The 25,975-nt window shown below is 40.3% G+C and overlaps 2 protein-coding genes across 2 annotated transcripts in view; both read left to right on the top strand.

The window, feature by feature from the left end:
- Positions 1–1,425: 1,425 nt before the first annotated feature.
- Positions 1,426–2,316, top strand: LOC135464454 (uncharacterized). Its single transcript, XM_064741915.1, has one exon. It carries the CDS (start codon positions 1,426–1,428, stop codon positions 2,314–2,316), a length of 891 nt encoding a protein of 296 aa, XP_064597985.1.
- A 6,861-nt stretch (positions 2,317–9,177) lies between these two features.
- LOC135468197 (cGMP-dependent protein kinase 1-like) overlaps positions 9,178–25,975 on the top strand; it is a 55,902-nt gene continuing 39,104 nt past the window's right edge. Inside the window, exons 1-2 of the mRNA XM_064746316.1 lie at positions 9,178–9,505; positions 23,650–24,346. Coding sequence (XP_064602386.1) covers positions 23,838–24,346 — 509 coding nt within the window. The 5' untranslated portion in view covers positions 9,178–9,505; positions 23,650–23,837. The remainder of the gene's footprint in view (positions 9,506–23,649; positions 24,347–25,975) is intronic.

The following is a 25,975-nucleotide window of genomic DNA, read 5'->3' as shown; positions in this document are numbered from 1 at the left end:
TGTATAAACACGCAAGTGTATCCCAGCTCAGGTGTATCACCATGCAGGTGTATCATCTCACGAGTGTATAAACACCAGGTGTATCACCACTCAGATGCATCACCATGAAAGTGAGGTGTTACTAGAAGTGCCTGCTGTGTCAAAATTTATGAATCTTGATCTGCGAGGTTTATTTAAAATATGGATAAGAAAGACCTCTAAACTCTGCTCAAATTTTGGCTAAGCGGCCAGAATGAATAAGTTGCGTTTTCCCATGTAATCGTTTAAGCTGAATTGACCAAGGTTTGCTGGTTGACCAATGATTGCTTGTTGATCACGTCAGACATTGTTTTGCTTTCTTGTTATTTCATGCACTTAAATGAATGTGAAGAATTCCCTGTCTCACTCCTTTGAGACCTTGGCGGAAATAAACTGCCGACAACCCTCGTGTAGCCGTTTGTGCAGCCTAGCATCCGTAAAAGTCAAAAAAGGCCGAACTATGAAGTAAGCTTCATCATATAGACAACTGAAAACTATGCTCAAAAATAGTTTCATTTTATTTTTCATTTCACTTTGCTGCGAGTCTTTCAATAAATACAGCGGAATTAGGGTCGTTGGGCTGAAAATTTGTTTTAAGGTTTTCTTGCTCTGATTTAACGCTTTCAAACTCTGTTAAGAGACTACGCCCAAATTGTAACAATGTTGGCGGGTTTTGGAACAGGATGGTAAATAACTGTAATTTTCATGTAGATCGTAATAAGAGTACATTGATAAAAAAGACTGATAAAAAAGATGTAAATTTGTAAAATAAATTTTAATGTTGTAGATGGGTTGCTTTGCGGTAGCCTTAACTTCTTAGTAAACTCATCTTATGTTTGACCAGAACAGGTGCCTCAGTGACTAAGTTCCACGTAAATAATTTATTACTTTCAGCTTAACCTGTATTTTGTGACTGTTCACCTTGGCGAGTTGCCAACACGACTGTAAAATTAAACACCATGGGTTGAGGTAGGAACAAGGCGCTGAAATCCAAATAAATCTGGTATAGCCCCAAGCATTCAGAACTTTTAAGTGACAATAAAAGGGGCAGAATATAACACACCCCACATATAACGTGGCTTTCGCAAATGTTTCTTGTTATCTTGATCGCGTTTTGTTCCTCGCCACAGGCCAACCGTTGTCGTGATGAAAATAGCTAGCTTGATGCTCACACAGTCTGTTATTGCAGATTATAGCACAAGGCACGTCAGTTGGTAAACACTTTGAATCGGGGTTATTTTTAAGACAAGTGTATAAATGTAGTCTCGACCCGCAGCTTATCCTTGTCAGCTTACACAAGCTGTGTTGGGGCAGTTCTCGTGTTATATAAAAGCCTGCACTGAACGAAAACGGCAGCTGTGTTGCTTCAAGGTAATTACGAGGAAGGGAAGATATTTGTGAAATCTGATGGCGACCGAGATAGAAGTGGACAGTGAGGAGATGCAACCGGAAACTGCTTACTCTAACCTCAAGACACTGACCACCGGTGCATTCGGCAAAATTCTCTTGATGAGAGCGAAGACTGGCAATGTTCAGTACGCCGCCAAAGTGATGAATGTGGACCCGGGCAGTGTTCTGCAAAAGGCGGCTCGGAATGAAATGAACGCACTTTTCCGGTTGCAACACGAAAATATCATATTCGTCAAAGAAATGTTTGTTTGCAGAAGTGGTAACGCTGTCTGGATTGTGATGGAGCTAGCAGATTGGGGAAACTTAGAAGATCACATGAGAACATCGGGCCCGCTCTCTGACGAAAGATTGACGAGTTACGTTTCTCAGCTATCACGGTGCATGGAGTTTGTTCACTCAAACCAATACTCTCATGGGGACGTCACACCCAGGAACCTCCTTCTTTTCTCCTCCGGTCTGTTGAAGTTAACAGATTTTGGTCAGTCGTTACATTGTCCGAGAGACGAACAGCCTGTCTCTGTGGCGGAGATAATCGGGGATCCTAGGTATCTAGCCCCTGAGATACTCCGGGGCTCCAAGTATTACCCACAAGCAGCAGACGTGTGGAGCACGGGATGCTGTGTCTACTTCATGTTCACCTGCAAGCACTTATATCAGGGAAATGAAAATGACATCAAGCGATGTCAAATGAAGGGCCAGGTTTTCTACCCAGGAGAGAGGTTTTATCAAAACAAGTACGCTAAAATGAGAGAAATTGTATCACGACTAACACGGTATGACCCAGTATCTCGGCCCGCCTTTGGTCAATGGTCTGTCAGCGGTCTTGCCAGTTATGTGGAGGAAATTCTTTGCACAAGCAGCCGTATGTGTTTTGATGAAAGTGCTTAAATATTTATGCTAGAAGATGCTATGGCTAAATCTGTGGGTAAGGCGCATTCCTTCTGGAGAGCTCTGTCCACGCAGTGATATGACCTTTGTCATGTTGTAAGACTATGAGTGTGGTGAAATCTGTTGTTAGTAAATGCACGACAGAAGTGACAAACTGAATACCAGTACAATTCCAAGTAATATACCTGTGTTGATTTCGCAGACCTGTGATATTGAATATGCGTTTGGAATAAGTATTTTTCTTAATCTAATCCTGGTTTTGGATATTCCATTTCATGGTCACTAAAATGTTAATAAACTTAACTGAATGTTGTAGTATTTTCTGATACAATATTTACTCCTGGCCAGTCTACTTGCTGCTTCTCGCCACAGCTAGGCTTATCAAAATGATATGGTGCAACCGGTTCTGTACACTCGATAGACTGAGTGTAAGAATAAAACTAACACATAGCGCAAAATAAACTGATTTGCTTTAAAATGTTAAAATGAAAAAGCAAATCTCTTGACATTCCAAGAAGTTTCCCTTGTCTGTCGTAAAATGGATTTTTGTTCATGGTCGAGGGGAGACAACTCCGTCTGGATGCGAACTTCTGCTCTTAGCCAATAGCATGTGTCATTGCAATACCAAGTAGTATGATGCTTAACGACGTCCAACACAACCAGTAAAGAATTATGAAAGTATATAATGTACAAAATTAGGGGAGAATCATGTAAAGAGAAGCAGTTTTTAAAGATGGTGGAAAGACGCAAGGAATCTTGACTGAACCATGCTAGTGAACACATAATGAAAATATGTCTCTCGGCTGGGCTTTGATGGTAACTGTTCATATATCTAATGTGTCGATTTAATTCAACACGATGAGTGTACAGACCCTTGCCCCGGATTAAGAGGGGTTGAACAACTATTAAACAGAGTACCAGATTTGGAACACTCTGTCCATATTTACTTACAAGATAATTATAATCACTGTAAAAGTTAATAAACTTGAAGTGGTCTGATGGAATAACCTTGACACACCAGTTTTTGCAGTAATAATTTTTGATGTTGATTGAAATCGCCACATAACGCACAGGATTTCTGACTAATTAATATGTGATAACAACGTAAGATGTCAATAGGTAAAGCCTTTTAGTTGTTTCTAATGTCTGTGTTAATTCACAAATCCAACTATGCTGACTATTGTACTTACCATACGAAATTTATAGGACAGTTTCAATGTCTTTTTCATTCCAGTCCAGACTGGATGTAATACTGGATTGTCTTTATCCAACGGCAACGGTAGCTAAAGCCATGGAGTTGAGAGATGCGGGGGTATACTGTGAGCCACTTTTGTCATCCTGCAACAGCGACGCCTAATATACAATGTGGGCTCAGTGTGGTGCCAAATAATTTGGATGCTGTACAAATCGTATGCCAGTCTTTTATCTAGTCCGTAGAGAAATAGTTTTAATTTTGATAATTGTCACATGGATACTAGCAATATACCGAATGCTCCTGCATGTGGCGTATATGTGCCTCACCATGTATCATTGTAGACCATGTTTACTGTGGGACCATTTCAATCAACGTCACAAATTATTATTACAAATATATAACACACATGAGCATGAAGAGTTAAAATAGAGTAGCTACGAGAGTGTCACTGTTGGCTCATGGTATAACCGGTATAATCCGGCATCATTTGCCAAATTGCCTCAGTTAAGGATTTATTCTCACTGTTTATGTAAATGTTTAAACAGTAGCAACTTACAGCCCCTTAATCTCCACGCTGTACACAAAACTTGCGAATTAAGAATATTCTCAGCAAACGCTGAGTACTATTCCGTTATAAGTAACTATGGATGGAGTGTTCATGATGTGCGCTGCTCTGTGTTACATGGATGTTTTTTTCCCGCGACTCCATCCAAATTTCTTACTTTGTGTACACTGGGAATTGGTCCTTACAGTACTGACCTGAATTACAGTTAAACAGACAATGTTAATATTGATTTTGATGTGTTATGAATTACCTGATATTAAAGCTTCCTGTTACAATAATGCACCGTAGTGATATAATCATTCCGTGTTGAACACAACATGCAAGCCACAAAGAAAAGCAATACCACTTGACAAGGACATGATTTAATGATTGATGGATGACTTCATCGAATTTTTCAATTATATTATGGGTTGGGGAAACTGTCTAGAATGCCCGGAGTTAGCACTGACCTTCGTCATGTACCTGGCAAACTTCAGGACTGATACACCGATAGCCTCTCCTAGGCATCGATTTAATCGTCTGAGCCAGCGAAGTCCCATCTAAAACATGAAATATTAGACCGAACAAAGCATCCCGCTCACCATGGCGTGGAACTGTTTTGTGTGCGTTTTGTGTCTTGTGGTATATGGAGTGATTAAGATGCTCCCTTGTGATAACAACAATGACAACACACTCAATTTACTTGCTTGATTTATGTCTTCTTAGTTTTGTTCAAGTTAATTAGTGGTTGGATGTATTTCAATATCTAAAGAAAAAAGAGTTTTCAATTTACTGTCTACAAGATGTACATTTCACCAATGAGACGGAAAGACAGATTGTCTAGGAGTGGGGATATAAGGTGTGTTATAGTGCATACCAAAGTAACTCCAGAGGAATAGCAGTGCTATTTAGAAATAACTTTGAATTTGAAATTTTAAGAATAAAGAAAGACAATCAATTTGGAAATTTCACTTTACTCGAAATTAAAAGTAACTAGAGCATCTTTACACTTGTATCTCTCTATCCTCCAAATTCAGACACTCCTTCCTTTTCTGACAATTTAAACACACTTTTAAATGAATGGGGATCGGAAAATATCATCATCTGCGGAGACTGGAACTTGCTGCAAGATCCTTAGATGGATTGTCTTAATTACAAAAGTGTAAATAACCCAAAATCTCGATTATCGGTTTTAGACCTAAAAGAAGAATTTAACTTGGTAGATCCTTGGAGACATGCCAATATGATGTTGAGGAAATGTAAGTTGTGTAGACTTAGGTAACTTACCAGGGAGGAATTACTCGCATCATTAAAAAGTTAAAGGATAACAAAAGTCCCTGATGGATTTACAGTTGAATTAAACAAATTTTTTTGGAATGATTTACATTTTTACCTTTTAAACTCATTAAATTATGCATATACACATGGTAATCTATCCGAAACACAGCAGCTGGGCATAATCAACTGTATTCGGAAAGAAGGAAAAAATAGATACATCTTATTAAATTGGCGCCCTATAACTTTGTTAAACGTGTCTTAAAAAATCGCTTCTGCGGCGTTGGCGAATCGTTTAAAACCACTGTTGTCAACTTTAATTAATGAAAATCAGAAAGGCTGAGTCGCTATATAGGTGAAAGCACCCGATTAGTATATGACATCATCCATTTTGCTGAGGTTAATAATCTCCCTGGAATGTTAATAACCATAGATTTTGAAAAAGCTTTTGACACATTAGATTGGAATTATATACTGAAAGTGTTTAGGTTCATAATAATGGGGAGTTCTTTATTCGGTGGTCAAAATCCTATATTCACAGAGGATGCTGGTCAATGGATTCTCGACTGGTGTCTTTGATGTAGGACGGGGCTGTCGCCTGAGTATATTTTCCTCATCTGTGCGGGATTTCTAAGTTATATGCTTCGAGAATACAATAATATTTAGGGTATAAAATCAAATTTACATCAATATTTATTAACCCAATACGCTGATGATACAACTATTTTCCTTGACGGTTCAGAGATAAGTCGTTATTGTTGTCTAACATAACTAGATCACTTCGCAAACTTTTCTGGATTAAAAGTAAATACTTCAAAAACAAGAGTAGTCTGGATTTCAGCAATGAAAGGCAGTAATAAAGTATACAAAAACAATGCAAAATTAGATTGGTCAAAAAACTTTCAAGATGTTGGGAATAGAGTTTAGTACTAATTTGGCAGAGATGGTGGAAAGAAATTATAAGGATAAGTTTAAGAAAATGGACCAGATGATGCAATGTTGGGCTAAAAGTGTCCTCACCCCTCTGAAAAGAATTACTGTCTTAAAATCACTCCTAAATCATTTGTTCAGCTGTCTACCAAACCCCACCGGTGTGGCAAATAGAGGAATTCCATAACACATGTTTTGCTTTTATATGGAATAATAAGCCTGATAAAATTGTACGTATTACAATAATGAAAGATACGAAAAATGGTTGCTTGAATGTGCCTTCTGTTGAAAACTATGTATTTGCACAAAAGCTTTCCTGGGGAAAGAGACTGATGTCAGGAATTGACAAGTCCGAGCTGTTTTATGATGACACAATAGTAAAACAAAATCCTTTAGAAATAGGTTCCTCTGTTCTGGAACAGATTGTTATACCCAGAATTAGAAATAACTTTTGGAAAGAGGTTTTTTATTCGTGGAGTAAAGTTCAAAAAACACGGAATTGAGAAACATTTCAGATCTGCTTAGAGAATGTGTTTTTACAATGATTTATTTGTTATCAGTAATAAACCGTTTGTGTATGGTAAATGTCTCGACAAGTGGGTAAAGTACGTCAACCACTCATTGAACAGTAACGGGGAATTTCTAAATGTTACAGAATCTAATGAAAAACATGAATGCAGTACAAACTGTTTAGAATATCAAACTGTCATTTCTGTGATCAAATCTGCTGGTAATACTGTGGACTGGAACAGTATCTCCTCTCCTTTGCCGTTGCCTCTTATACCAACTAAAATAGCCCTGTTTGCTAACGTTTCTAAGGGCTGTAAACTTTATTACCGGTACATTACTAAGTATAGTTTTGTTAAGAATAGAGCAAACCGCAAGTGGAAGAAGGAACTAAATGTTAGTTTATCAAATGAAGAATGGAGAAGCCTCAACAATATGTTTTTTAGATATACTGGTGACACACGATTAAGATGGTTTCAATACAAATTGTTAATAGAGCTCTAACCACAAACACACTGGGAAAGAAGTTAGATCCTATTGTATCACACCTCTGTAGTTTTTGCCACTTAGAAAGGGAGACAATTTACTATCTATTATGGGACTGTAAATATGTTTACATTAGTTTTCTAGGAGGGGAACAAGACAGATTTATCAATTTTTGGTCATCCTGTCATCTTCTATTCAATAGTTAAGTTTAGTCAGTGAAAACTTCACACATCATTGTGTTTTTGTGTGTGATAGTCTATTTCGACAGTTACTGAAGACTTTGTGAGTATATTGTATCTAACAATCTCTCATTTAAATATGTACTTCAGTCTGTACAAATGAATCTGGTTGTAAAAAAAAAACAAAAATGATCAATAAAAATATCAATTACAAAAGTTAATTAGTGTGTATCGTATGTAACTAACGTTGAATTTGGTTAAAACACTGGCTCACTACGACTGTCAGGCTCTTGACCAATGACGTCCCATTTTTTTTATGATAATCGTCAAAATTCTCCTGAGGACTTAAACTGGACGTTTTTCCGAACTTCAGTTTTGACATAGGGGAGACAACTTCGAGCTCTTGTTGGCGTCTTTGCTCCCACAAGTCATGACTTGTTCACATCGTCACAGTCGTTCGTTTAACACACAGGGTTCTTTAGGATTGTTGATGCATAAAACATATTAACAAAGACGCATAGATATATGTCAGCATGCAAGCAAACTGGCCCTATTATTATACAGAACGAGATTGCATAACCTCATAGTCCATGCAGCTATTTCTCAAACCAGGTTGTCAGGTCTATTATGAGGGTCACGCCGATATCAACAACTTGTAAAACTACACAGAATAGAATTCTACCAGGACCTTTTGTGGTGTCTCCTTTAGTTATTCTGGTATATACCAAAGAAATCTTTACCTGTATGGGCTGTCACATTAATAATGCTTGTCCATATATTTTGATCGCTTCCAAAATTTAATTACTTCAACCTTGTAACAGATAGGAAAAGGTAAGGTGTTTAATTCAGCCAAACACAACATATTTACCTTTTCGGACACACTTTGCATTTAATTAAGCAATCTACCGGATTAGGTGCGTACAACTCTGGGATATGGTATCCCAGCTATAACATATTTTGAACCTAAATAAAATCCATTTGAGGATGATGTTAATGATACATTAACTGATCAATTATTTTTGAAGGAGAAACACAGCATGAGATACATGGGTCCTTTTACATTATTGACTGAAGATATATCGGTGATAACAGGGATAAATACTTAGTATGCTCTTTCCTTTTTTGCACGCCATGTAGTTATATGGTCAGTGTGTATTCCACATATAACTGCTGCCGTCAAACCAATTTCCGCTCACTAATATAATGAACAGAGTAAATATTCAATCACGGCCCTGACGTGTGTACCGTATGATTATGTACTTTAGATATGTACATTTCAACACAAGTTCTATGGTCACGTGATAGTTGCTGTAAGTAGCAGCTAGTTCACTTCGGTTTAGACAAAGTTCACATAGAAACTCCTGTATAAGACATGTCAGCCAAGGCTGTGCCTCTCCTGTGGAACTGAAGAATGTTTTTTTTTGTCTCTTCGCGTCGAAGTTATGTCCCATTTAACTTTTGCACATTCAGAGTTTGATAACTAATCCGACGAGTACTATGTCTTTCCTGGTTACCGAGCTTTTGTCATTTGTCATGATTAATAGGCCCGAGAGTAAGCACTTCAGTATACGTCTTAAGTTGTGTATACAAATTTCAGCCACAGGTCACCAGGCGGAAAGTATGTCTGGGTGGGTTTACGGCTCTGCATAACGGGTTCCGATTGTTGACATTCTATATATATTGTTATCGCTGGGACTGTTGACCGACCTGTTGCCGGCCCATGTGAACAAAACACATATCACACCTCCATTCCACGCCGTGGTTAGCCAGATATAGTCAGCCTGGTGAGAATCACCGTCGTAAAATGTCTTCGGCCCGAGGCGAAGAGTTGATTGGAAAGATGCGATAGAGAAGTGTGATGCGGGCCCCCAGATCCATGTTAAGACCAAAGAAAGCTGAGCCATGGGCATCCATTATCGTTATCTGGTACCGAGGTAATCAAATCGGAGTAACGAAGAATATCTAATCAGACAAGATGATGTGTGTCTTTATCCTGCTATCTCGTCCTGTCCATTGCTGACGACACGCCAGTCACGATCCTTTCCTCCAGACCGCCAACTGAACCACAGCAAGGTAAGGATTCTACATGCCTATCTCTCTGTATTCTGTATTATATCATATCTCACCTGACTATCAGGACAGGTACAATATACTGTGCGATTTAATTGTGGTTTGTAGTCCTATGTATGCCCATATATACTTTCTCTCCGTATGAACGGACCCGCAATATACTCGGTGATGTTATAGTGTGTTCTTCAGTTACGTTTATTAAAGCACATATAGATATTACAGCAAATATTGGCTGTTGCCTCAGCTTATCTGTATATTATAGTTATATGAACTCGTGTGTTTGTCTCCTCGTGACGTCATTCTCCATGTGGATATCCCATTTCTTCTGGTACAAAGTAATAAACATCCAATTCCAAAATCGGTCGACAAAAGAAATCTTAAAATACGATACGGCACGAGTAAAGATCGTTTTAATAGTGTCAAACCTGTCCAGTTTGATTTGATTAAAGCGTACGCTGTGTATGGCCTGAGGGAATTTTGCTTCCACACACAGTGCAGATGTCTTATTTAGTCCCGTCGTTTGAAATTTTCTATAAAAAACATTATCGATTATTAAGAGTTATATATAAACGCTGTTTAATGTGGATGGCAACCGAAGGGATTATTTTGACAATCGCCGAAGAGGCTGAGAATGTTGGTGCTGTTCTGGTCTTGTCTTATTACTGTCCTGAGATGTAGAAGATGGAAGGGAGTGCCACCCTTAGGTTAGTGTTAGGGAAACATTTGAATGAGAAAGAGCGAAGTCAGGAAATGAGGTTAAAAGGTTACGAGAAGTGGTTTGATGGGACAAATATGGAAGGGAAAGTAGCTAGAGGAAATCTGTGAAGACGAAGAGGTGTTGAATACGGTAGCGGTATGTATAAAGGAATTAAGATTTCAGAAACAACTTGAGAGGCTTATTTGAGAGAAAGTGATTGAGGAGGATAGCTGCGAAGAGAAAAGATGTACAGAGGGATGTAAAGAGGTGTAAGGACGTGTTACAGGATGGCACATGTCAGGATGACAGGTGCGACGGAAGGGATAAAGAGGGATATGACGAGAAGGTGGAGCGGACCTGTTTGAGGGAGACTCATATTTGTGAGGATGGAGGGTGTGAGGATCGTAGATGTAAGAGTGACAGATGGAAAGGTGACAGATGTGAGAAGGATAGGCGTTAAGAGAGGAAAGAAAAAAAGAAAGAACGTATCAAAGATAGGGGTGTGAGGACGTGATTGAAGATGACAGATGTGAGGATGACATGTTTGAGAATAATAAATATGAGGATGACAGATGTGAGTATGGCATAAGCGATGAGGATAGGTGCGAACGAAAAGGGTGTAGGATGACAGGTGTGAGGAGGAGAGATAAGAACAGCAACGGTATGATGAGGGATTTGAAGGTTAAGTGTGAGGATGACAGGTGTGAGAATGACAGGTGTGAGGAAGGCACAGGTGTGAGGATGGCAGTTGTGAGAATGTGAGGTGTGAGGATGGCAGGTGTAATGATGACAAGTGTGGAGATGACAGGTGTGAGGATGACACATGTGAGGATGACAGGTGTGAACATGGCAGGTGTGAAGACGAGAGGTGAGAACAGCAACGGCGTGATAAAGGATTGGAAGATTAAGTGTGATGATGACAGGTTTGAGGATGACAGATGGGAAGGTGACAGATGAGAGGATGACAAATGGGAGGGCGACCGATGCGAGAAGGAAATATGAGGATGGCAGATGTGAGGGTGACAGATGTGAGAAGGATAGGTGATAAGAGAGGAAAGAAAGAAAGAAAGAAATGGGTGTGAGGACGTATTGAGGATGACAGATGTGAAGATGAAATGTGTGAGAATAACAGATATGAGGATGACAGATGCGAGGATGGCATAACTGGTGATGAGGATAGGTGCGAACAGAAAGGGTGTAGTATGACAGGTATGAGGAGGAGAGATAAGAACAGCAACGGTATGATGATGGATTTGAAGATTAATTGTGAGGATGGCGGGTGTAAGGATGACAGGTGTGAGAATGATAGGTGTGAAGAGGGCACAGGTGTGACGGTGCCCGGTGTGAGGATGGCCGGTGTGAGGTTGAGAAATGTGAAGGTGAAAGGTAGGAGGATAGCATAGATGGTGATGAGGATAGGTGCGAAGAAAAAGGCTGTAGGATGATAGGTGTGCGGAAGAAAGATGAGAACAGCAACGGTATGATGAGGGATTTGAAGATTTAGTGTGAGGATGACAGGTTTGACGATGATAGGTATGAGAATGACAGATGTGGGGATGACAGGTGTGAGGATGGCCGGTGTGAGGATGACAGGTGTGAACACACAGGTGTAAAGGAAGGAAAGTGTGAGGAAAAATAGAATGTGTGGAGTAGGAGATTAAGGCAAGAAAATAGGCGGTGTGGGAGAGTGTGAAGAGAAAGAATGTATGAAGAATGGCGTGAGGAGGGATCTGAGGATAATATGAGAAGGGAATAATAGAAAAATGTGAGAAGAATGGTGTGAGGAGGGATCTGAGGATAATATGAGAAGGGAATAATAGAAAAATGTGAGAAGAATGGTGTGAGGAGGGATCTGAGGATAATATGAGAAGGGAATAATAGAAAAATGTGAGAAGAATGGTGTGAGGAGGGATCTGAGGATAATATGAGAAGGGAATAATAGAAAAATGTGAGAAGAATGGTGTGAGGAGGGATCTGAGGATAATATGAGAAGGGAACAATGGGGAAAATGTGTGAAGAATGGAGTGAGGAGGAGTCTTGGGATACTATGAGAGAAGAATAATAATAGAAATCAGAAGAGTGAGAGGAAAGGAGACGAGGAGAATTGAGCGAAAAAAATCATGGTGGTTAAGAACACGTCACATCTGCGGTGTGAGAAGAAAATATATGTCAAAGAAATTGTCTGAAGCGAAAGGATACCTACGATAAAGCGTATCGGAGAAAGTTTATAAGAGCAAAGATTTTTAATAAGAAGGACTTGTCCAGTACTGTGAGTATAGAAATCTTCCTTGCTGATAACAGTGCATAACATTGCTTAATCGTAAACTCGCTCACGTGGAATTTAAGATGATCACATGATGTTGTGTTGCAAATCGCTATGACATGACTGAAAATGTATAAATCAGGCGACTTACTTCGCACTAGGCCACTGTATGCCTTTTCATTCTTGAAAATAGCTAAAGGAGAAGAAAACTTAAAAGCATGACACTATGGGCTGAAAAGAGCACATTTTTTTCTATGTGGTGGTGTCTGCTGCATAATTTTGCGATTTTTCCTCGCCATACACGTAAAGCCTGAAAACGGCAAAGTTGGCGTAAATCGCTGAGTCCATGACGTCCTCCATCTTTAACACCCTGTAATTTATGCAGGGGGTGTGTTGCCTCTCAGCCAGTGAGAGTCGTTAAAACTGCTGGCTAGTTCGTGTAAACTCGGAACCTACGTCCAACATTCCGGTTTCCCGATCATCAAGCGGAAAACGAGCTGTACTGTTCGCTGCCCTCTGGGAAGAAGAGTTCTACCGGAAATGTACGAACTGCACCTCGGCGGTTTCCGATAGCAATTCTCCCCCTAACACAGACGATTTCAGGACTAGTTCTTGAGCAAAATGGAGTCGACTAAGCGGATTTTGTCGCTGACTTTATTTATAATTTATCAACTTGAGGTACATATTAGAATTTGTTTTGTGGCATGTATCTGCGAGGAAATCCGTACTCTTTTCGATGGTATTTGATTGATATTTAATTTTTTTTCCCTTTAAATAATGACTTTTTATTGAATCATAACTTGGAACAATCGTTGGACTGTTGTCGAGTAGATTGTGTGTGATCATTTGATAACCATCACCATGTCGTCCCTGGTCTGGTTTAACTGTTGATCCATGCTGTTATCTGTTATATTGCAACATCTCCGCCTGAGACACTTATTAGAGAAAAATCACTTCCTGTGTCAGCTGTCGAGACTAATACAGTTGGTTGGTTTATGGTGTAAGACCACTGTCTAAAAAGTAAATTATTCAAAATTTTAGCAACTGGAAATTCAACAAGCTAAAGCTGAAATTAATCATGGGAGAAGTTAAAAGACCCCGATTCTCTCTATGGATCGGAGTTAATACCCCACTTAGCAGGAGATCTTGGACCAGTCTTGTAATCCCTAGAGGATGGAATGAAAAAAAAAAACCTTAACAAAACCGATATAAAATAACTGCTGTAATCGAAATCAGCTACTGTCAATCTGAATTGTTTAAATTTTTAAAGCGGCATCGAGTTTCATAAGTCATTTATTTCCTGAATACTGTCTCCCTTAACCAACTTCGGTGACATGATGAGATACGTGGACACATGTGCCTACTGTATTGTATTTCGGCACCTGAAGTTTTCAAATGTGTTTACGTCATTTCTCAAAGTGCCGGGGCATCAGCTCATGTTTAGCTCCCTGGAGCTGCTTGATTTTGCAACAGGCAGGTGTTGTTAATGAGAGTAGTCAGACCATGGAGATACCTGCCGATCGGTATCAGTCACTCTCTGGGTCAGGATTCATTAACCGGGGTTAAGAGGGGGTGAAGAATCGATACCCACTCACGCACGGTAGCATTATAACAAAACCCTCAAGGGAACAATAATATCAAGATTGACCAGCATACTTAAATGAGAGAGTGATTGTTAAGGGTTGTTCTGAAGCCCATACCCAGGTTTACTGCAAACAGACAGATCATTGGGAATGATCTGGTAATCGCTCGTTGCGGAACAAGTCGAGTGAGTACAACTCTACATGGTCTAGTGACCCCCTCCTCTATGCACAGGACCGCCACTAGAGACATGGATGTTATCGGAACATTGCAGTGTTGCGAAGCTTCCGACAACAGATGCATAACCAAGTAAGGAGATTTTATCCCAGTGCTTCTGATTAATTGCCATTGAAGCTGTTAATTACCTAACAACGGGCCTATCTAGCAGAACTGAAATGTAAGCTGGACAACATGTCAGTTCTGCTAAGCTACATTTTAAACTCTGTGTGTCAAGCATACAGCTATGAATTAGGGGTCAGGAATTTATATCTAGAAACCTGCCAATTCACATGTGATAAAGTTTGGGCTATTTTGACATTGTTACTGTTCTTACGGGCAACCTTTCTTATGATATCACAGTTACAGTATGTACAGTGATTTACTCTTATATATATGTGACAGTTTCTTACCAGGATAAAAATCAACTCATACAAATATCATTACATTTTCGTCTCCTTTTGTTTATTCAGCAGTTGTCTGTTCCTGAAGCAGTGGTATTTCTCTTCAGTGTAACGCCACATTTAATTCATCTTTCATTGCTAAATCATGCCTTTTTTATCAGTTTCGTATAACTGAAAAGGTGATTACATCTGTTCTTACGAAGCAGTCGCCATGAAACAACCCTCCTCTTTGGAAAAGTTTTCCTCCTTGGTGGCCTAACGTTTGCTGGCCTATGGTTCCGGTTTTACAAAACTTTTGCAACATTACGCTAGGTGCATTTAGCGCTGTGACGTAGTTTTCATTATGAGTGAATGAAGAAAAGGTTACGTTTAGCGTCGTTACTATGTGTTTGTCATGGACGTTATGCAATGCGCAAACTACGACTGCTTCGCAAAACGGGCAGACAAATCACATTCATACAAACAACCATCGCCTCAAAACTGTCGCCGTGGGTTGGTGTTCGGTTATTCAGATCAAGTGACCACATTATCTTGTTTAAATGCAATCTAAAATAAAATTATCAGACTAATCTTCCAGTACCTAGTCGTGTTAAAAAACCGTCAACAGCTACATTCCTTTAGTAGTTTTGAAAACTACATTCAACGAGAACACTGTTTTGTAGAATAATTCATTTCGCCTTTCTTGCAGATGTCACATCACATCTCAGGGATTCGATTTTTTCTTACAAAAACTGCATTCCAATGATTCGCATTTCTCTTTAAAAGAGCACTACATAGTTTCATTGGTCTGAAATTTGTGGTCGTCATCTTTGTCTCTGTTTGCAAATTAATTCCCAATATAATTCACACTCTTGTGTGACAGAGTACATCTGACACTGCAGTGACTTCAATTGACTGTTTTTATTGAATGCCTGTTGAAGTTAGTGTGTTGGTTTAAAAGCAAATGTATTAATAAGAAGTGAAGAGTTCAGGGGCAATACCTTAACGGCTTGTGGTCTGACAGTCTACCACTACACCCACGGGGTTTCACCCGAACAACTTTTGATCTGAACCGAGACAGTCTAGAACGCTAGGTCAACGAGGTTCCACCTCAGTCGATTGTGGTCTGAACTGAGACGGTCTACATGTAACGGTATGATGGTGTTCAGGATCTGTAAATATATCAGAAATCATCGAGATACATTTAAAACAAAAGATCCCACAATCGTTTGGAGCGTAGTGGCCTGTAATATTCTGCACTACGGTACAACCGGCTTTCATACTTTTACATTTATTTTACAATCGAAACTTGAATCCCCCCAGACGAGGGCCTCCGTGGCAGACGGGGCTAGCACGCCAGCTCGTACCAATGCGATCGCTGTGAGTTTAGTGAGCTGCCTTCCTCTCCGACCGTACGTGGTAAGCTACCTGTTCGTGGGTTTCCTCCCACCATAATGCTGGCCGCCGTTGAAATATTCTTGAGTACGACATAGAACACCAATGAAATGAAATAAAATAAATAGATGAATTGAATGTCCAGACGGCATGTCTATTTCACCATAACACCTAACAAAAAAGATGTTATAGACTGAGTTTAAAAGAATTAAAAGGAACTTGGCAGTTCACTTGGCCATTACATGTGCTCTCGTCATTGTGGCAATACTACCAGTTCGTGGATACAGGAATCTTACATAAATCTTCTTTCGTCCGGACTTAACCACGCCATCATTTACTCCCATCAAAGCAAAACGGCAGCTACTTATTCATTTACATTCGTGCAAAATGAAAACATACCTGCAAATATATCTTAAACCACCGAGACACATGTAAAATAGAACACAATTGCTTTCAGGGTATAACTTAAAGCGAGGATCAAATGGGAGGTTTCCCCTAAGATCAGCTGGCTATTGCATAAATGTATCTTATGAACGGAACCAGACAAAAACATAACATTATGATGAAAACATGTCTTAACTTGAGAAGATAACTGGATGAAATGGCTTCTCGTCATTTAGTATTTTGTAATGTTACATCATCTCACAACTTTCAGTATAAAATCCTGAATGCTACTGTACAACAGTGACCTCATTCTAAGTCCTCCCGGATACACCGGTAGCATCTTGAAAACGTCAAGTAATCATCTCGTATTTATCTCATCATTAGGCTCTTATTACTTCTCAGAAATAATATATCAACCAGATTTGTTCTGATTACAGTACAAATACAATTCATATAATATGGGACTACACCACACAATAATGTTTGCGTTGGGAACTAAGATAGGTCGGTTTCCCTTAAAAGTCTGAACTTCATTGACTTTGAAGATGAACTCTGGCTGTTTCCTACGCCCTTTATTACTTGGTGTACTTTTTCTCTGGGAAGGATATCAGTTTCCTGTTCCATCTCTTCGAGTGAGATTCCTTACAAGAACTCTGTCTCCTGCAACTAAAGCTGCACTGTTGGTATGGTTATCGTCGTACGATTTGTTCTTGTGGCTCAGACGTTTTCCATTATTAGTTGCCAGTGAGTATACATCCTTCATGCAACGTCTCCGCTTTTCCACATAGTCCTCATGGTTCGTCTCATTATTTTCCATTCCCAAGTCAAATAAAAAGTCTATTTGCGGTCTGGGCTATCGCCCGTACATGAGAAAGAATGCAGAAGATCTGTCAGAAACCATCTTGCTATTTAGTTGTCTGTAGCCAATATAGCGTTTCAGAGTTCCATTTTGTAGGACGAAATAGATTTCTGAATTCATCCACGGCTAATCAAATCGTTCAGATAGTCCTTCACTTCCTTTAACAGTGGTAGGGGGATAGACAAGTAATAACTGGACTGGTACATGGCCTTAAAGATTTAAATGCCACTTGTGATTAGTGACACACCCCACGTCATTATGATCTCTGGCAAACGGTTTACTCCTCTCTTAACATTTACCGATCTGTTTCTTTCTGGTCTTCGGTCAGTTCCGTGTCCTCTAGGTCTACATCAGGCTGACATAATTCATCTTTATTAGCACCATCCTCGTGGGACTGTTCCATCTCTGAATGGAAGTCTATTCTTTTATTAGTCTCATATAGGTGTGTCACTGATTCCAGAGCATACAGGGTTCTTCCAGGTAATACAGTATCATGGTTTGTGCTATTGCTAACACTCACAGATATGCGACTGGACATTCATTTCCAGTGAAATAAGAGTTTTTTGCAACTCCAGACCATGTGGCCAGTTTCCAGTTACACCTGGCTCAAACACAGCGACAATAGAGGAGCCCACTGGACCTGTTCTTGTCGAAAAATTTATGATCACAGGCGAAGTAGCATGAATGGCTGATTGCCTATGAAGAACTTTGACATCACATATTTCACAACTTTTTGCCTTTCCAACCAATCTGTATTGCAGCTTCAGCTCTTGAATGAGTCACTCCCCGGATTGCTTGAACAACGTCTGAGACAACCTTGTCTCTATTAATACATTTGTTACAGTGTTGATATTGACTCGGATAACTTTCAGTCACATTGGAACCTATTACAGATTTCATATTCCATACAAATATAAGGAAAATCATCTCTTTAGTCTCCTTTTGTGTGTTAGTCTGAAAAGAAACTCCAGTCCAACCCTCTAAGGGTATTTCTGAACCATTAGCAGCAATTACTGAAAAGTCATTGTTACTCAAACCAGACAAGAGTCTTACAATAACATGAGGTAAGTTTTGTTTCAACCACCACTTTGACATTATTCAAACTTGAACACCTTTATGCCACAGTACTTCTACATTACCTACTACATCACCAATCACACATACCATTGTAAACTGATTACCACTCTGCCTTGAAAGCCTACATTTTCCCCTTGAAGACAGTTCATATACTACATAACACCTCTAGATTGATTCTAGGTTAACCTTCTCAGTGTTAGCTTTCACATTTTTCAAATAACTGATGACTCTACAAATCTTGTTGTGTTCTGGCCAATTGTTACCTTGACACGTTATGAAACAATACAACACAGCACGACATTTCTTACAATTCATGAGTTTTATCTTGGTGGAATTACAAACACATATTTCCTCCGTGGGCGCTTGATCACCACTGGTCACTGCATGAGCCTCGACACCGACCAGCGTTAGTTTCCCGCCTTTTTACTTATCCAGGCGACAACCATTTTTGAAGTTTTCAGAGCTTCCACGTCACCAACGATTATCACATTTATCTCCAGTCCCATTCTTCTGACAGCTCTGATACCCACTTGGGTTCGCTTGGGTTTCTCCCCCTTGGGCACAACAGAACTACCAGAGTCTGCTGATTGAATTCGAAAACTGGCAATCTCGGCATTTAGAGCTGACATTTCTGCTGTCCAGGTTGCTGTTTAATACTTCTTAGTGGCCTTGCTGTCTTCATCTCCAGTGGATGATAAAACAGTTTTCTCGTTGCAATGATTTTCATCAAGAACTGGCAATACTTTCACACGGCCACGTTTTTGTTGCCGTTCATTTTCAAGGGAAGTAACTTCTGACAACCCTTGAATGTCTTCGTTAGTTATATTAACGTCACAGAATGTCATTTCTAGCCTTACCACCGTGTTAAACAGAGCTGTCATTACTGAGCACGTGAAAGTACTTTGCACTACCGATTCCTTATTCTGAACTTCTGCACCATCTTTTGTTGAGGCAAGCATGATTTTTTGTTTCAGGTAGATTAGCATAAGCACAAAAACGCCTTTTCATTTTGCTACAGATGTGTGGCAGCTTTCTTGTCATAAAACTGATCAGTTTGCAAAGAGTCTTAAGGTTACACGAACCCCGTGGATTTTCTTTACTGTTTATGTAGCAAATTTGTCAACTTCTACCTCAAAAATATATAATTATCTCCCTAACTTTAGCCTGGTACAATGCCATACCACCAGACTGCACTTTTGTTTACAACATATCAAAAAAATCAACCTAGCATGATCACCATTTTTTAAGCTGTGGTTGCTGAAAGTGAAGTCATAACATTTTGTTACCTTGGTAACCTCCAGAGGGGTAGAGAGTAACAGTGGCCAAAAAAATTTATTTAATTTATTTGATATATTTTAACTAGGTATAACTTTAATCAAAATGTCTGTGTGGCAGTATTACCCAGTCAGTTCTCCTTCACTTTTCAGTTTGGAGGTAAATCTTTCATCTAATAGCCTGAATTTGGTCATGTGTTATCTTAATTCATAAGGGTCCTCCGTGGCTCAGTTGGTTAGCTCGCTTGCGCAGCGTAATGACCCAGGAGTCTCTCACCAATGTGGTCGCTGTGAGTTCAAGTCCAGCTCATGCTGGCTTCCTCTCCGATCATACGGGGCTTCCCCGGGCTCTCACCAATGCGGTCGCTGTGAGCGGTCGCTCTGCCCGGTTTCCTCCCATCATAATGCTGGCCGCCGTCGTATAAGTGAAATATTCTTGATTACAGCGTAAAACACCAATCAAATAAATAAATAAACATAATTCATAAGTCAGGTCTACCCTAATATAGGTTCTGGGTGCTCGAAGTTCTCCATCGATAGTCTCAGTCTCTTCAAATCGTTTTAGACCATTATCAGTCTGAAACTTTTCATTTTACTCTCACATATGATCGAGTTTTTGCCGCGACATTTTAAAGTCTTTCTTCCACCTGTAAGCTGCTTATGTAAGGTGGGCTGTAGGCTGGTGGGGCCCTGTAAGGTTTGCAACATCGCCTATATCGACCAAAATGCGTGAAGTTCTAGTCATTATCGTGGGCAAGGGAGATAAGCTTAGCAAGCTCGCCAGATGCAACGGTGTAACAAAAGTTTACAAGCTAAGAGTTCAATACAAGTAAAAGGAATTCTGCAGTTCACTTGAAGATTACACGTGCTCTCATCACCATGGCAACACTGCCAGTTCTTGGACGCACTGAATTTTACATAAATCTTTTTTCGTTAAACATCCTGACTAAACCACGTCATCATTTGTTCCCAAAGGCATTCCTGTAATGTCTTATACATTGGCATAGGCTATATGCATAATGGAAATGTACCTGCAGATATATCAGAACTCACCGAGACGCGTGCAAAACAAAACACGCCACAGTCGCGTTCAGGGTATAACTCAAAGCGAGGCTCAACTCGGGGATTCCCTTAAAGTGAACATAAATCCGAATTAATTAATAAAATAGTATTCCAGAAATGTTCTAGAAATATTTTTAAAATTCTGCAATGCTATTCAACAAAATAAACAGCGAACAGTCGGTACCTAGCCACTTATTTGATGACGCTACTTTGTCATGTTATAGGTATCTAGAGTCACAAAACATAGGAGCTCTCCCGTACCATCGGTATTAATCATGGGACAATGAGAAAATACCAAAAAAAAAAAACGCCTAGTACCCAACCAAAGAGTCTGTTCCGTGTCCAAAGGGCCGACGTTTCTTTTATTTTGGCGCTCGGTCAGGGAGTTGTTCGCGGACTCAAGCGTCGTGTTTTAACAGCCCTGTTCGACCTCATCCTGTACGACTGTAAGCATAGGGCCTAGCTGGCTGTGCAGATTTCGGGAAGATATTTTTGTAATAAATCTGACTTTGCTAAGCAAAAATAATATAAAGTCATAATGCAAGCAATGACTCTTCCGAGGCGGTTTTTTTTTTGTTGCTAGCTCACCCTGACAAGTTACTGCAGTTTCCTGCCCAACACGTACGCATTGTGACACGGGCAGCCGTTCCCAGTTCTCTGCTCGTAAATGTGTGGTCTAAAATGCATCATTTAAACTATTTATTTATTTTATTTATTCGATTAGTGTTTTACGCCGAACTCAAGAATATTTCACTTATACGACGGCGGCCAGCATTATGGTGGGAGGAAACGGGGCGGAGCCCGGGGGAAACCCACGACCATCCGCAGGTTGCTGGAGGACCATCATTTAAACTAACAGCAAAATCCAATTTAATGCATCGATATATGTCTATCCACTATAACAAACCACACTGACAATCAAGAGTGAATAGGTTTTTACGTGACACCCAATTATCTCGTGACGCTTTCAGCACTAGTGATTGGCAAGTTCATAAGGGCTTTCACAACATGGCTACCCGGAGTGAATTGTCCGTCAGTGTCATATCCCCAGTACTGAACTTTTTCTTCTCGGCTTTCAAAACTTTATAGAATTTTTTACACATTTTTCCGTGATAACTGCCTTATATCTTATTTGTATGTACATGTAGTGACAGACATTATGTTCACTAAGACCAGCAGGGTATTGCATAGTGGGTGGGGAAGCATTCACTACGTATCGTTACATAGCCTACAAGCTCCACGAGGATCTCATTCTAGGTTGAGGTACCTGTGGATCAGTCCAGGTTTATCACGTAGCTAATGAGGGGTGAGTCTAGGTTGATCAAGTACCCTTCGAGGTGTGTGTGTGTTTAGGGGAGGGGGGGGGGGGGCCTTCAGTCTAGGTTTGTCAGGTACCTGGCGAGTTGTCAAGAGTTTCTTCACCCCGGGCTTTTTTGAGTTACTTGGTGTGGTGTGATGTTTCCTCCGTCTTTGGGTTTCATCTATCTGTGCTCTGTGCCTTTCTTCAACCTAGCCCCGAAGAGTGCCCGAAGTAAACTCTTCATGTTATTGACCCCTTCTGTGGCCTAATGATTAAAGCCTCCGCGTCGAAGTCTGGAGACCTGCGATCAAACCCGGAATTTTTAAAGACTTTAAAAATGGTACTTGTCGATGCCTTGCTTGGTGCTCACTTCTAAGAGGGTAGATCATGGCGTCTGGAATGATTGGCCCAGTGTCAGTATAATGTGATTGGGTGGTGTCATTTTTAGTGTCTTCGGCATGATACTTCATGCAGTGTCGGCAACATTTAGGTGGCAAGGACTCGTCCTGACACAAGAAGACACAATATATGTACAATACCTAATGACTACTTGTCGTGATATGACTTAATAATTGTTAAGTGCGACGCAAAACCCCAATCATGCATACACACATATTCTTCTTGGTATCTTATAAACCTGATAAAACCGCAGCCGAATTAGCAAGAGCTGGATTCGAGCACCCGGTCTCATTGGTCTGACAGTTTCAATGAGCCAGCGTTTAATCATCTGAGGCAGCTTTAAATTTACAGTTTGATACACAACAGTAATTTGCGGAGCGAGATGGTATGCTGGGACAGTGTAAAGCATTTTGTCAACATTTAGTATCTGAAAAAGAAGTTATCATAAGTAAGGAACCAACATTTCTCTGCGCATTCCCTCCCCTGCCTATTACTGGGACGCAGTGATCTACAACATTTTATGTTGGATCTCTCGTAAGCATCGTCTATCTACGTCAGTGTGTTCATCAATTATGCTGTAACAATACCTACACCAAGGATGCTTCAATAAACGTTGTGGTATTACTAAATGCCCGCTGTTAGCTACAGCAGCACCTGTCAGAAACTCGTCACTCGTGCTTTGGTCTGTTTGTTTGTCCCGCCTTCTGGCTTTGCAGCTACTGCAGTTGACTTGATCATGGAACATCTGTCATATTAGCACTTGGACCTCTCCTAATTACTCCTAAAGATTCACGGTTAGCAGGATTTACAATAAACACACAGCCGTCACTTGACATATGCTGGCAATTAATTGAAATTCGTTACCGTGGTAGTACGTCTACACGCTATTTATTGACCCAGGTGGTAATAATGTACATTCTCAATAAACATGATTTTTCCCATATTTTAATTATGCCAAAAACGTTAGACAAATATCATATTATGCATCCTTAATATTCTGTGTAATATTAATAATTGTCACATTTATGTGTTACCGGTATGTCCTTTCTAGGAAGGCTTTGTTGTTCTTTGCTATTTTCTGACATCAGTGATGTGTGCTGTGAAAGTTACTTCCCTTGTGTAGATTCATTTATCATATTTTTTCATCTGCTTATTTCAAGTGCATAAATATTACCATTAATTGTTTTGGTGATATACATTCTGGTTTCGTAATGATATTGCAGTCAGATATTAATGTCTCCTTTTGACTGTTTCCAGGGCTTGTTTTCCCACGAGAAATCGCCGTATTGTTCCGTGGATATGGAAACCCATCTACCATAGAAGTCCGGGTAGTTGCCATAGAAACTGAACGCTTCTGATCAATGCTTCAGCATGGCCGATAATTAGGGCTAAATTAACCTATCACGTGAGAGCGCGCGAGTGACGTAGCCGTCTATCGAAGCACCATGCCTCCTCCCAGCAATAAAGTACCTTTACATGCAAAGGCCACGCCACACTCAGTCCGCTCCACACCACAGCGGAAGACGATCAGCGGCGCGGTCGGGGCTAGCCCGCGAGGGAAAATGGGTAATGGAGCGAGTGCCACCCAGATAGTGGTGGATGGAGAAACACTGGACATGGTCAAAATCAAAATGCTCATCCCGGAGCTTCGAAAGGAACTGAAGCAAAAGGATGCAGAGATCCAGCGTTGTGAGATTGAAATACAAGACGTTAAGCACAAAATGGTACAGCGTAACGCGGAGGTTACTCGACTACAAGAGGAAGTCCGCAAACTTAAATCGGTGTTACAAGCAACAGTGCATAAAGATGGAAAACCGGATATTTTAGCTACCATTCACGAGGATGCTATTATGGCCGGACAGGAGGCCCGCCTGAAAAAGCAGGGGGTGTCTGGAGAGAGCTCTATGTCACAGCAGAGCTCAGTGGAACTTAAACGATTTGAAAAGGATTTCAGGTAAGTGTAACCATTTACAGTGGTTGTCATTGTGTACTTTGGGGTGACAATTTCCCCGGAACCTTTGTGTTGACAGATCTCTACTTTATCTCTATATCAGGTAATCTATACCAACACCTTTCCCACACCCCCACACCCACACAACCAGACACATCTCTCAGTCTGCTGCACATTTCCTACAGATCACTGTTATCCGCCCTTACCGTGTTACGGAAGCATAATCCTACCAAACATTGTTTGCGACCGGAAAGAAAAATCGAACGTTGATCAATTACTATGCATCACTTGGAATATTCCTCAAATGCTGTTTGTTGTTGTTGTATGCGATATGTGTTATATCTGTATTCACAAGCCTTGTACACATTTCCCCAGAGGTCTGATCTCCATCACTGGTTAATCCGGCTGATGCGCTCAGTAGCCCTACTCTTGTCCGTGGCAAATATGGATTTGACTTTCAAATGACATGACTGGGCTTCCCTAATACATATTACATTACGACAGCTACAGTGGCAGGAGCCTTCGTATCAGATTTACTTTCTGCGTCTCAAACTACTCGCCATTAGTGTCAACAAAAATAATGTCTAATTAGATGTATCCGTTATACGAAGTACCCTCTGTCGTATTCTCGGTGAGTGTTGATAAAACTCATTGGTACATGGTCAGTCACAGAGAGTGGACACGTAGATGTGCTAACCTGCTGTGATTCATGTACTTATTTTTTAATGAAGGCGTAATTATTTATAAAGTTACATGCTCTGTGACTAGATGTGCATGCTGTAGGTTAACTGAGTGTGGCAGTTACACGTGCGCCATGAACACATCTGTGTGTTTGTCTTAGCGTCCACCGTTACCTCATGCCCACTACACCTGACCGATAGCGCTAACCTCTGACATCACATTATCTAGTGACATGTTGAGATTTCAACCTCTGATCACAAGCCATTACGGAGAACTCTAGACATCCTGACACTCCATGATGATTAATAGGTTATAAATAGTTGACGACACCTCACACGGCCGACTGAACATACTAAAACTTTAAGTGCAAAGCCTTGAATGTTCAATTGTCCATTAAACCGACAAGGTCCATGGAAATTGTTTTAGTCTTCAAGAACAATTACGCAACGATTAAATCAATTTGTAAAAAGTAATATACTTTAAGGACTGGATAGAGAATCCAACCGTAGATGGCCTTCTCACATCAATAATACAATCTCTCACAATTATAATGCATGGAAGCTTCGCTCTCAGTATCTGTGTAACCAGTGATACGTTTTCTTACTTGGTTTATGGCAGCATTTTGTCGGGTGTAAAATGAACTGCGTATCAGAGAGTGCAAAATAAGTAATTTCAGATACACCCATAGCCAAAGCGCCTCGCATAAGGTTTGGATCTGATGTAATACTACATTGCTTACTTCTGGACACAGAAGCCATTCCATCTTGTAAGGACATGTAAACTTCAGCATAACCGTACTGCGGCTGATAACATCGGTGTGTGCTCCACATGCTTCCCCAACATTAGATTAGCCGTTTGACAACCTTGACTTGCTGCGACGAAGGTAACCTCTGGAACTAGAAGGTGTTGGGAGCTTAACTGGATAACCCAACACAGTGTGTGTATTCAGAC

This window comes from Liolophura sinensis, chromosome 1 (genome assembly GCF_032854445.1).
Source record: "Liolophura sinensis isolate JHLJ2023 chromosome 1, CUHK_Ljap_v2, whole genome shotgun sequence".
In the NCBI taxonomy this organism is placed as follows: Eukaryota; Metazoa; Mollusca; class Polyplacophora; order Chitonida; family Chitonidae; genus Liolophura; species Liolophura sinensis.
Note: the sequence above shows the minus strand (reverse complement) of the source record. Positions and strands in the feature narration are given on the sequence as shown.

Bases quoted from the DNA above. Each gene is read 5' to 3' on its own strand.
- LOC135464454 (XM_064741915.1), top strand. From the start codon at position 1,426: ATGGCGACCGAGATAGAAGTGGACAGTGAGGAGATGCAACCGGAAACT.